General features: G+C 40.8%; 1 protein-coding gene across 2 annotated transcripts in view; it reads left to right on the top strand.

The window, feature by feature from the left end:
• Nucleotides 1–1,989: 1,989 nt before the first annotated feature.
• Nucleotides 1,990–13,458, top strand: part of CGNL1 (cingulin like 1) — a 108,569-nt gene continuing 97,100 nt past the window's right edge. For both annotated transcript variants that reach the window (XM_003266972.4, XM_030814042.1), the window contains exons 1-3: nt 1,990–3,607; nt 4,391–4,485; nt 6,363–6,468. In XM_003266972.4, the coding sequence (XP_003267020.2) occupies nt 2,006–3,607; nt 4,391–4,485; nt 6,363–6,468 (1,803 nt within the window). In that variant the 5' untranslated portion in view covers nt 1,990–2,005. The remainder of the gene's footprint in view (nt 3,608–4,390; nt 4,486–6,362; nt 6,469–13,458) is intronic.

Below are 13,458 nucleotides of genomic sequence, written 5' to 3'. Positions count from 1 at the left end.
AGAAATTAGCAACATTTACTAATAAAGACCCTCCAAACGAAAACAGCACAGCAACAAAATACTACATATGCAAAACTTTCTCAGAATCAAATCTTGGGTCAAAGCAGAAATCAAAACCCCAAACAGAAACTATCTAGAAAATAGTAATAGGAACATTAGTGTGGTGGAAACTGCTGCCTTTCTAAAGTCCATTCTCCTTTCTCTTTTTTACTAACAGAACATTGATTTTGTTGCATGCTGATGACCAGCTAAAGTACCCTATTTTCCAATCTCCCTTGCGGCCGGGGGTGGCCATATGATTAAGTTCTCACTAATAAGATATAAGGGATTATTGGTAGGTGGGGATTCCAGGAAAGCTATTTAAAAAGGTTGAGTCACTTGGCCTAAGCCTTTGGGCTGTGTGATGCTGGATCAGCTACCTTGTAATCATAAGGGGTCTCATATATGTTAAAGACAGATGAGTGGAAAGATAGAATGGGTGCTCCTTATCCCGGGGTCCCTTTCAGTCCTAGACTTCCTATCTCTGGGGAAAAGTTCCTGTCTTAAGCTGCTATGTGGGGAGTCTGTTAGTAGGAACTGACATAATTTTTAGGTGACGTAGTTACAAACCACAATTTATGTGATTAAAGAATGAAAATAAACAAGTAAAGCATCCAAGTCAAGGAGTTAGAAACAGAACAACAAAATAAAACAAAGGAAAGTGGAAGGAAGTAATAAAAATCAAACTAGAACTCATTAAAGTTGAAAATTAAAGAAAAAAAATGCTTGATAAATCCAGGAACTAGTTCTTTAGGGAAACAATTTTAAAAATACATACACATATATATTCTACCAGTGTAATCAAGAAGTAGAAGAAAACACAACATTAGATAACAAATGATTTATCCTACCCAAATTCTGCAAATAAATTTGAAAATTGGATGGAATAGATGATTTTCTTGGAAAATGTGCTAGTAGATTGACTCTAGAATAGAAAGAAAACTCAAAAAGTCTCTCAAAAGTGGAAAAAAAAAAAAGACAGCTGTTATTTGTGACCAGTTGCTACTGTTCTTCCTGGAGTCCCTTTGCCATTGCGGTTTTGCAAAGTGTTAGAAGTGAGTTTCTGGTGGGGAACCTCGGAGTGTGAGGCAGGGTGAGCATCCTGCTTGGTGAGCTGTCTGCAGTCATCTGACAAGGTTGGCCACACACCAGAAAGGCGACGGCAACTATTCTTGGCATCAGGACCCATCACAAAATGCAGAGCCCTGAGTGTTCTTCATTTTTTAAATAACATTTTCCACATCAATATGCTATTGAACTTTTTTGCTAAGAAGAAAAGATTGAAAATGATTTATAATCATTTAATTTCACTGTCAGTCTCACAAACAACTGATTCCTCATGGTAAAAATGTTGGAAACATTATATTCAAATGGTAGTGTTAAAGATTTTGCAGCAAGATTGTGCGTAAAAAAGGCTGAAAGTGTTTTGAGAGGAAAATGAACTGCAGAGTAACACAGAAAAATGGTGAGCGTCAGAATTCCTTAGCTCTTAATTATTTTCATGGAAAAGTACCTAGTTCTCAAATGCTGGTAACTGAAACATCCTATTGGTTAAAAATAAACAGCATAAAGTTTCAGGAAACCAACTAAACTTAAAAAAAAAAAAAAAAAAAAAAGGCAACCAGAACAGCCCAAAACAGAATAACAAAGTCAGAATAATGAAGCTATGCCAAAAGTGTCAGGTCATTACACGGCTTGTCTGCCCTCAGGCCAGGGTTCAAACCCGGTGGTGACAAACTCAGTGGCCACGTGGGCTGAAGGGCATCCAGAAAGTCCTGCTGGGTCACCAGAGGGCTGACCTTCAGCACTTGGTTCTGAGGTGTCTTTGCTGTTTAAAATGTCTTGTTTTCTTTGAACTTTGAAGTTTCCCCTTCCTAATTATTTCAGTCTTCATTTAAACAGATGTAATTCTAACCTAATGTCCTCTTTTTACCCCATCTCTCCCTGGTGGCTGGAACAGTGAATCATGGAGCTGTATTTCGGTGAATATCAACATGTGCAGCAGGAATATGGGGTCCATCTGAGACTCGCAAGTGATGATACCCAAAAATCGAGGAGTTCCCAGAACTCCAAGGCAGGTTCCTACGGTGTCAGTATTCGGGTCCAGGGAATTGATGGTCACCCCTACATTGTCCTGAATAACACGGAACGGTGCCTAGCAGGCACATCGTTTTCTGAAAATGGGCCACCCTTTCCACCTCCAGTGATAAATAACCTGCCTCTACATTCCAGCAATGGTTCTGTGCTAAAGGAGAACAGTGAAGAACTGCAGCTTCCAGAAAACCCATACGCCCAGCCTAGCCCAGTAAGAAACCTGAAACAGCCCCCGCTCCATGAGGGCAAGAATGGAGTTCTAGATGGCAAAGATGGGTCTGTGAAGCCATCTCACGTGCTGAACTTTCAGAGGCATCCAGAGCTTTTGCAGCCCTATGACCCTGAAAAGAATGAGTTGAACTTACAAAATCACCAGCCTTCTGAGAGTAATTGGCTAAAAACGTTGACAGAAGAAGGCATCAACAATAAGAAGCCTTGGACTTGCTTTCCCAAACCTAGCAATTCCCAGCCTACCAGTCCCTCCTTGGAAGACCTGGCCAAATCTGGTGTGACAGCTATTCGTTTATGCAGCTCCGTGGTCATAGAGGACCCCAAAAAGCAGACCTCAGTGTGTGTAAACGTTCAGAGCTGCACCAAGGAGAGGGTGGAAGAGGAGGCCCTTTCCACTAGCGGGAGGCCCCTGACTGCTCACAGCTCACATGCACACCCTGAAACCAAGAAAACCAGGCCAGATGTTCTTCCCTTCCGGCGACAGGATTCAGCGGGACCCGTCCTGGATGGAGCTCGGTCCCGGAGGTCCTCCTCGTCATCCACAACTCCCACGTCAGCCAACTCTTTGTACAGGTTTTTACTGGATGATCAGGAATGTGCCATCCATGCCGACAACGTCAATCGTCATGAAAACAGAAGGTATATTCCCTTCCTGCCAGGAACTGGACGGGATATTGATACAGGATCAATTCCTGGTGTGGATCAGTTAATTGAAAAATTTGATCAGAAACCTGGGCTTCAGAGAAGAGGAAGGTCTGGGAAGCGAAACAGAATTAATCCAGATGACAGGAAAAGATCCAGAAGCGTGGATAGCGCCTTTCCTTTTGGCCTCCAGGGGAACTCGGAGTACCTAACTGAATTCAGTAGGAACTTGGGCAAGTCAAGCGAACACCTCCTCCGGCCTTCCCAGGTGTGCCCGCAGCGGCCGCTGTCTCAGGAGCACCGCGGGAAACAGAGCGTGGGCCGCACCTTTGCAAAGCTGCAGGGAGCAGCGCACGGGGCTTCATGTGCCCACTCCAGGCCTCCCCAGCCGAACAGAGATGGGAAAGTTCTGGAAACCAAAGGTAGTCAGGAAAGCACAGTGATCCGTGCGCCCTCCCTTGGTGCACAGAGTAAAAAGGAGGAGGAGGTGAAAACAGCCACCGCTACGCTCATGTTACAGAACCGGGCAGCAGCAACTTCGCCTGATTCTGGTGCCAAGAAAATTTCCGTGAAAACATTTCCTTCGGCCTCAAATACTCAGGTAACACTAGTGCGATTCCTGTTTTTTTTTTTTTTTTTTTTTCCTCTGCCTTCTAAATAATCTAATGAGGTACTCATGCTGCAGGAGGCCATAGGAATTACACATCCTCAATCTTGTATCAGGAATCGCACAGCTGATCTGTTTCAGGATCCAATTGTGTCCTACTCACGGTGTCCTACTGCCAATTGTATGGTTTTCTGGGTTCTTTGAAGTTCAGCTGGATTCCCATTGTGATCTCTCTGTAAAGTAACTTGGCAGACGCTACAGAGAAGCTGAGTTGTTCTGTTTGTGTATGCATGAAATCTGAAAGTATGCAGAATTTGTTTCTACACAGAGGCTGAATGGTTAGGTTTCTGTAGATATATTAATTTTCCTCATAAAATTGAGTGACTGGGTTAATTTCTAGCCTGAAAAATTAGGTTAATTTTCATTTAGGTCAATTGTCAAGTGATAGAATCTAAGTGGCACATTTAGTGTTTTGATAGTAATAAAAAATAATGATCTTGATAAAATGGTAAAAAAAAAAAAAAAGTAGCTAAGTGCTAGGCACTATTTGTTATATATTACAGGATTGTGCCAACCCTGTGCAGGTAGTACCTGTTAACCTCAATTTACAGGCGAGAAAATTGAGGTGAGGAGAAGTTAAGTAACTTCTCCAAGATTATGAAGCTGCTAAACATTGTAACTGGCTCTAAGAAGGATGCTCACTGGAGGAACTGTCTGGTGTTTGGCAGCCTCTGGGAACTTCATCCTCATGGTCTAACAACAGGCCTTATGTTCCAGGCCACGCCGGATCTCTTAAAGGGCCAGCAGGAGCTCACTCAGCAAACCAATGAGGAGACAGCTAAGCAGATTCTCTACCATTACCTCAAAGAAGGGTTAGTGATTTTCCCTCTGGAAGAGCAAAGTATTGTTGTTTCTGGTGGGACTCTTAGTTTCCTTTTCCAAGGGCTTAATGGTTACCTTCCTCTCTTGCCCTGTGCCAGCCATTGGAGGGTTAAAACTCAGTGGCTGGGGTTTTCGTGACGGCATTTGTCTTGTGTGGTATGGGATGGGGGCTTTGGGAGGGGTGTGTAGGAAAGGACACCATACTTTAAAAATTAAAATGAATACATTTTAAAAATGACCCTTTACTATTTCAAAAGCCAATTCAAAGATAGGAAGAGTGTTACTCTTCAGGTTTGAATGGAGTCCGCCGTCACCTTGAGTTCTTCCATGCAATGTGGTAGTCCTTTAGAAGTTACAAATAAAAACACCTACCCTCCGCAGAGTTAACACTGGCCAAGAGCCCCTGCTTCCATTATTTTTAAAGCATGTGTGAGTCATTTAAAAGCAGTGCTTTCCATGCTTATCTTGGTGGTTGAGGTGGAATAATCAGGGTTTCAGCCCTTACTTAGGTACTAACTGCTGGAACTCGAGCAAGGAATTTGAAGTTTCTGTTTCAGTTCTCTCATCAGATATGATTAAGAGGAAGGAAAAAAAAAAAAGCCTTACAGCCTACATGACTGAAAACCAGCCACTTGGCAAATCCTCATTGGTATCAAAATACTGTATATTTTTGTATTGTGCCTTACAATTATTTGTCAGTTTTAGAGCTAACAACATAGTAAGGCTCAAAATATAAGACAGGGGATCTTTTGAAAAGAAAAAAAAAAAGTAACCCAAAAGATTAATCTAGCTAAGAACTGGTTATTAGTATCTCCCTGTGGAAGACTTTACCATGTTAAGATTAAGGTAGAAGAAATTTTGACTTTTAAAATTCATTATTTTTTTTTATTTTTTGAGACAGAGTCTCACTCTGTCATCCAGGCTGGAATGCGGTGGCATGATCTTGGCTCACTGCAACCCCCACCTCCCAAATTCAAGAGATTCTCCTGCCTCAGCTACCTGAGTAGCTGAGACTATAGGTGAGCGCCACCATGTCTGGCTAATTTTTGTATTTTTAGTAGAGACATGGTTTCACCATATTGGCAAGGATAATCTCAAACTCCTGACCTCAAGTGATCGACCAGCATCTGCCTCCCAAAGTGCTGAGATGACAGACGTGAGCCACCGCACCCAGCCAAAATTCATTAAATTCTTTTATGCATGTATTTTTTGGTAGATGATTTATTGAGACATTGGTAAGAAAGACTTCAGTGCGAGGTGCCTGTGGAAGGAAGTTTATTTTAAATCTTTTTCTTCTAATTGCTGAGGGTGTGGTAGAAGTTAATGAAACTTAGTATCTCAGTGTTACCTGTGAAAGCCTAGACAAAGGGCTGCCAAGTTGACAATCTCGGCTTAGGGGTTTTATTTTTTTAAACATAGGTTAAACAAATTAAGATCATTGTAGATCATTCTTAGTGTAAGATTTAGATGTACAGCATGTTTGTGTGTGTGAGAGAGATATACACATACCCACTTCAAAGAAAAGGAGAATTCCTTTTGGAATGGACATGAGCATTTGAATCAAACAACAAATTACTAAATGTTCACTAGATGTCTTCTCCAAGCTTACTGAGGATGTGTTTATGTCCCTCTCACATATTTGGAAGTGGGAACCCTGTCCCAAATTGAGTGGTAACACATAATTTATTTGAAAAAAAAAGACACCATCCATCCTACTGTCTCACTGAGTTTGTCTGAGGCTTTAATTAATTCACAGCTCCTGCAAATTATCTCCTTAAAGGACCTGTTGTGTGTGTGTCATGACATGTAAATGTGTCATGACCAGTAGTTGTGTCCCTCATTGTTTTTTCTGCTGTCTCTTTTTCAGAAGCACTGATAATGACGATGCTACTAAGAGGAAAGTCAACTTGGTCTTTGAGAAAATCCAGACCTTAAAGTCTCGAGCAGCTGGGAGTGCCCAAGGAAATAACCAAGTAAGTGGACGTTTTGTATTTTGCAGAGTGCACTTAGCATGGAATGTGGTAAACAACTTGCTGTTTCTTCAGTCTGTATGTTTGTTTATAGCAGGAAGTGGGAAGTTGCCTGAGTAGTGAGGAGTACTCCTCATGTTTTAAATGTTGCAGCAACATTTTATTGAGACAGAGTCTCTGTCTGTCACCCAGGCTGGAGTGCAGTGGTGTGATCTTGGCTCACTGCAACCTCTGCCTCCTGAGCTCAAGCCATCCTCCTACCTCAGCCTCCCAAGCAGCTGGAACTACAGGCATGTGCCACCACACCTGGCTAATTTTTGTGTTTTTAGTAGGGTGAGGGTTTCACCATGTTGCTCAGGCTGGTCTTGAACTTCTGGACTTAAGCAGTCCACTCACGTTGGCCTCCCAAAGTTCTAGGATTACAGGCGTAAGCCACCATGCTTGGCCTTACCCAGCCTTTTTTCCAGAAAAGTTTAAAGATATTTTATTTAAAAATACATAGACTATAACAGGATGATAAAAACAGATGGCGAGATTTAGAAGGGGAAAATAAGAATAGGAAGACTAGCATTGTCGTAGGCAAACATGGAAGGTAAGTGTGAACAGGTTTGGACTCAAGCTCTGGAGCTTCAGGTGTGAAAGAGAATGGGACTAGAGACTGGTGACACTGACCAGCTGTGGTGCAGGGGACAGGAAGAAGCCCAGTGGTGCCAAGTTAGTTTTTAAATAACTGCCTGTCTGATTGATTGTGCTGAATTTGAGTGGGGACATAGAGATTTTTTTGGTTAAGGAAGGAGCCCTCTCACATTTGATAAACATATGTCAGACACACCTGGTGCCCTGGAAGGAAGCCGCTCGTAAGAGAGTACGGCTAAACACTTGTTCCTCAATCCTCCGCCGTGTATGGAACTCATTTCTTCCTTGTCCATCTTCCTTTCCCCTCCCAGGGGAATTCTGCATGGGAAGGAAAGAGGATACCTGGAGGCAGGTAAGAGGAAACTTGTCTGTAGCTTCTTTCTAACTTGGGAAACGTACATATAGGGGATAATTTTAGGCATCAACCTACCATCTTTACTACTTGTTATTCCCCCAGCACTCAGCTAACCCATGCTGCTCTGGCCTCAAATAGAACAATGCCATACACACACATACGCACTTTCCACTGGGGAATCTTTACACTATACTCCTTGCATATACATAGCCTTGAGGAACTCTACATATTTCTTAAAGTCAGTCCAGTATTTTTTTGCTAAAACTCTGAAGTCCAAAGTATTAACAGAATTCTTGTTTTTTTGTATACCTGCATACAGGCTATGCAGAGAGTGCAGGTTGGAATCTCACTGGCTGTTATAGAGCAATATAAAGGGTCTTGAACACAGGGGCTTTGGGTATAACTTAGCAAACAGATGAGTCTTCAACAAATATCCTTTTTATATTGTTTTATTGGGGTATAACTTTTATAAAGTAAATTACACAAATTGTATCCATACAGTTCATTGAATTTTTAACATAGCTTTGCATCCATGCAAATATCGAGATCAAGATGGAGAACACTCCCATCACCCAGGTTTCCTGGGTTTCTTCCCACATCAGTTACACCCAGTTCTTCTGGAGGTAATCATATCCTGACTTCTATCACCTAGAGTCGTTTTGCCTTTCTTGACTTTTATATAAAGTTTCACAATATGTATTCTTGTGTGTCTAGCTGAATTTTCTCAACATTGTATCATCAAGATTCATTAGTGTTGCATGTACTGGTTTTATTTTTTTGTATTGAAATGTAGTTTTCCATTGTATCTGTATGACATAGTGTATATTCTTGGTGTACATTCCTGGTTTGGGGCTATTAGGAATAAAGCTACTGTGAACATTATTGTGCTTGTTTGGGGAGGGGAGTAAACACATTCACTCATTTCTCTTGAGAATATACCTAGAAGTAAAATTGCTGAGTTGTAAGTTAGGCATGTGTTTAACTTGTAAAGCATACCTGTTTGTTCTTAGAGTGAGCGCAGTCTTTGGCCTTGATGTTGAGATTGTCCTTGTGGGTCACAGACTAGGGGTGAACAGCCTGAACTGGGTAAGTCAGGGTAGCCCTTCTAGGGACAATGACACTAATGGTGCCTCAAGAGATCATAGAATTATTTGTGAGAAGAAGGGAAGCTGGGGTGTTCTAGGTTAAGTGAATAGCACAGACAAATATAAAGAGGCATGGGTTTGCCATGTTGAGAGGGAATTCAGTGTAGTGGGAGCACAGAGCCAGGATGGGCTGAGGAAGAGCCTTGTAGCAAGGACCTTGGAAGTTAGAAGTTATGTAAGAAGTTTCCATTTCGGGCTGGAAAGGGGATGGGTTACCACTGTTGGATTTTAAACAGATGTGAATACCATTGTGTTTGTGAAAGTTTATTCCTTTTGTGGCTTTTGGAGAGAGGTAAGATTAGAGGAAGAGAGACCAATAAAAAGCTAATGCCTGTCTAGGTGTGGTCCCTCACACCTGTAACCCCAGCCCTTTGGGAGGCTGTGGAGGGAGGGTTTCTTGAGGCCAAGAGTTTGTGACCAGCCTGGGCAATGTAGTGAGACCCTGTCTCTAGAAAAATTAAAAAAATTAGCCAGGTGAGGTGGCACATGCCTGTAGCCCCAGCTACTCAGGAAGCTGAGGCAGAAGTCACTTGAGACCAGGAGGTAGAGGCTGCAGTGAGCTATGATTGTGCCACTGTACTCCAGCCTGGGTGACAGAATGAGACGTTATCTCTTAAAAACAACAAGAAAAGAAGCTGCCAAATCAAGAGATGATGAGAAAATGAACCAAGACTCTTAGACTTCAGGTTCCTATTACAGCTCCATGACTGTTTAATTGCCACGTTGTCCTACTCCTCTTCCCTCCCTCTTAGGTTTGGAATCTGATTACTTGCTGGCAAAGGTTTTAGAGTTTTATCTTTGCGGTGTCCGTTAAGTGATTAGGAGAGAATGTAAGAACCCTCTCCCTTAGGGATGGAGACCATATTGGAAAACAGCAAAGCTGGTAGAGATTTTGTATGGGAAAGAACAATGTATAATTTCCCTCATTGGGTTGGATTTCTGTTTCTAAAATGGATTGTTATTTTGCCTAAGAAAATTGGAAGTTGTGTGTTTGTGTTTCTAATCATCTTCACAGGAGTAGGTAGGGAAGTACCTCATTCCAAGTTTATCACACACAACTTGCACCTGGATTCAGGGATGTGTGAGCCAAGATGCCGCCGTTTCTAGCTTTGATTCCTACTTTTATTTCTTCCCCTCAGCTATTTGTAGTTTTCTAACCACTTTACTGTAGGATTTTAGCCAAATCCTTTTGAGAGAATCATTGTGTTATTTTCATGGAAGAAGAAGAAGAAAAAAAAAGATCCATTAATATTCATACTCAGATCAGAGAGATAATATTTCGTAATAGACTCTCTTCAATCAGGTCCCTCTTCATTATGGAAGTATAACATCTAAAAGGAGAAAGCCAATTTAGCTAACATACACTTATTTACTACTTGCATACAGGCTATGCAGAGAGGGATGGAATCTCACTGGCGGTGATTGAGCAATAATCTCTAGTGTAATGTAGATTACACTGTAACAAATATATGTATAAAGGGTCTTGGGAACACAGAGGCAGGGGCTTTGGGTATAACTTAGCAGACAGATAAGTCTTCAACAAATACCTGTTTTTATATTGTTTTACTGGGGTATAACTTAAGTAAATTACACAAATTCTATCTATACAGTTCATTGAATTTTTAACATAGGTTTGCTTCCATGCAAATACCATCTAGATCAAGATACAGAACACTCCCATCACCCAGCTTTCCTGGGTTTCCTGTGTTCCTTCCCCATAAATTGTACCCCCTCCTTCTGGGGTTGATCATATCCTGACTTCTATCACCTAGAGTAGTTTTGCCTTTCTTGAATTTTACATAAATAAAATTTTACAATATGTATTATAGTAAGTATTCTCGTGTGTCCGGCTTCATTTCCTCAACATTATATCAGCAAGATTCATTAATGTTGCATATACTGGTAGCTATTTTATATTGAAATGTAGTTTTCTGTTGTTATCAGTCAACATAGTGTATACTCTTAGTGGTCATTTCTGTTATTTGGCTTTTAGGTATAATGCCACACTGAATATTACTGTCTTTTTCTTTTTTTTTTGTAAACACACTCATTTATCTTGAGAATATATCTAAGAGTATAATTTCTGGGTTGTAAATTAGGTGTACTTTTAACTCTTAAATGTTGCCAAATGATTTTACACAGTGATTGAAACAATTTACACTCCTGGTAGCGCAGCATATGCCGGTGCCAGTGGTTATATCCTTTGTTATACTTAGACTCTCTTCCATTACTTTGGTCTACTTGTCTCTCCTTGCACTACTATCATACAGTTTAAATCTGCAACTTTAGTAAGCCTTCAGATCTGGTAGCTTTATTCTTCTCCGAGATTATCTTAGCTATTCTAGGTCTTTTGCCTTTCCATATAAACTTTTATTAGCTTGTCAATTTCCACCAAGAAAAGCCTCTAGGAATTTTGATTGGGGATTATACCGAATGCATAGATAAATTTGGTGGAACTGACGTCTTAATGTTATTGGTGATGTTATTTGTGAACATGAACTTTGTCCCCACTTATTTATGTCTTTAGCATCTCTCAGCAGTGTTCCATCATTTTTGTTAGAGAGGTCTCACACATCTTTCATTTAGATGTAGTCCTTTTTCAGTGCTGTTCATTCCTTTCTGTACTTCTGTGTTTCCATCTCGGACTGGTTTCCTTCAGCCTGGGGAACTATTTTTTTAATATCCTGTAGTACTTTTCGGGGGCATTGTTTGAGAATAGCTGTCATTCACTCTCAGTTTTGAGGAACTCTAGTGTGGCAAGTATTGTTTTGCTTCATGAATTTAAAGACATTATTCGTCTTTTGACCTCAGGTGGCTCCATTGGAAAGCCAGCCATCATTCTTAGTGTTATTCTCTTGAAAGTGATGTGTCTTTTCCCTCTGGGTGCTTTTATTATTTTATCTTTATTGTCAATTGTTAGATTTTGACTATGACATGCGTAAGAGTGGTTTTTCTTTTATTTATTTTTCTTGGGGTTCACTGAGCTCTCGACTTGATAGGTTCATCAGATTTGAAAAATTCTTGGCTATTATTTATTTGAATATTGCTTCTTTCACATTCTGTCTCTCCCAGCTCTTCTCAGACTCCAATTACATGTATCTTAGAAATTTTGATGGTATTCCTCATATCTCTTGTGCTCTATTCTCTCTCTTTTCGTGTGTGTGTGTGTGTGTGTGCATGTGTATTTACGTATGTATATTTGGGGCATCAGATATTCTGCATATTTTCTATTGACCTTTCAAATTCACTAGTCTTGTTTTCTGGCTACGTCAATCTTACTTTTAGACTTTTCTTTTAAGATGTTTTTAAAAGAATGTTTTTCTTCGTCCTACTTTTAAAGGATGATTCTTTTAAGAACTTTTCTTTGGCCAGGTGCAGTGGTTCACGCCTGTAATGCTGGCAGTTTGGGAGGCTGAGGTGGGAGGATTGTTTGAGGCCAGGAGTTTGAGACCAGCCTGGGCAACATAGTGAGATCCCATCTCTACAAAAACTGTATTTAAAAATTGCCAGGGATGGTGGCTGGTGCTTGTAGTCATAACTGCTCAGGAGGCTGAGGTAGGAGGATCACTTGAGCTTAGAAGTTTGAGATTACAGTGAGCTGTGATCCAATGAGTTCTTAACTTTCAGATATTGTGTACTGCTGTTTTAGAACGTCTACTTGGTTATATTTTTATAGAATCTATCTCTGGAACTTGATTTAAAAAAATCCCTTTGTTGGGCCAGGCACGGTGGTTCATTCCTGTAATCCCAGCACTTTGGGAGGCCAAGGTGGATGGATCACCTGAGATCAGGAGTTCCAGACCATCCTGGCCAACATGGTGAAACCCTGTCTCTACTAAAAATACAAAATTAGCCAGGTGTGATGGTGCGCATCTGTAACCCCAGCTATTTGGGAGGCTGAGGCAGGAGAATTGTTTGAACCCAGAAGATAGAGGTTGCAGTGAGCCAAGATCTGGCCATTGCACTCCAGCCTGGGTGACAGAGCAAGACTCTGTCTCAAAAGAAAAAAAAACAAAAACCCTTTGTCCATAATTTTTTCTATTTTAAAAATATTAGTTATAGTTAATTTGAAGTCCTTATCTGTTAACTTTAACATTTGGGTCATCTCTATGTCTGTTGTCTATTTTATTTAGTTATTGGTTAGTTCTTCCTACTTCTTTGCATGTCTAAGGATTTTTTTTTTTAATTGTTTGCTAGACCGAGTGGGTGATGAGTTATAGACGTTCTGGAATGTGTTATATCCCCCTGAAGAATGTTAAGTTTTGTTTTGACAGACAGTTAAATTACTTACAGATTGCCTTGATTCTATATGGTTGGTTGTTCTAGGCATTATTAGGGAGTGTCTATTTAAGTTTTTGCTCTTACGCCTGAGACATCACCCATGTTCCTTTCTTGGATTTCAAATGAAAGCCAGAATGTCCACCAAGGTTTCTCTATTTTGGTCAAGTTGGAACCCTAGTGTCTCCCTAGCATTGGGCAACCTGTGAAGTTTCTGTTGGGTTCTTTGCCTCCTAATAGCTCTTCTCTGCAGTCCTCTTGAACTCTTGCTCTTCTCATATACAGCTTAGGATATCATCCAAGAATCCAGGGAGTATTTATTGTAAGTTCTTGCAACTTCTTCTGTGGAGCTCTCTCCTCTCTCATACCCTGACCTTGAAATCCCTGTTGCTTACCATCTCTAAACTCTAATCTCTGTTTCTTTATCAGTGGGTTGCCCCTCTCTGGACACTTTTCTCACTTAAATTAACAAATCTTATTTTTCAGAATAGTTTTAGGTTCTCAGCAAAATTGAGTGGAAAGTGCAGACAGTTCCCGTTTACTGTCCTGTCCCCACATATGCCCTCCACCACTGTTAGC

This window comes from Nomascus leucogenys, chromosome 6, assembly GCF_006542625.1.
Source record: "Nomascus leucogenys isolate Asia chromosome 6, Asia_NLE_v1, whole genome shotgun sequence".
Classification (NCBI taxonomy): Eukaryota; Metazoa; Chordata; class Mammalia; order Primates; family Hylobatidae; genus Nomascus; species Nomascus leucogenys.
Note: the sequence above shows the minus strand (reverse complement) of the source record. Positions and strands in the feature narration are given on the sequence as shown.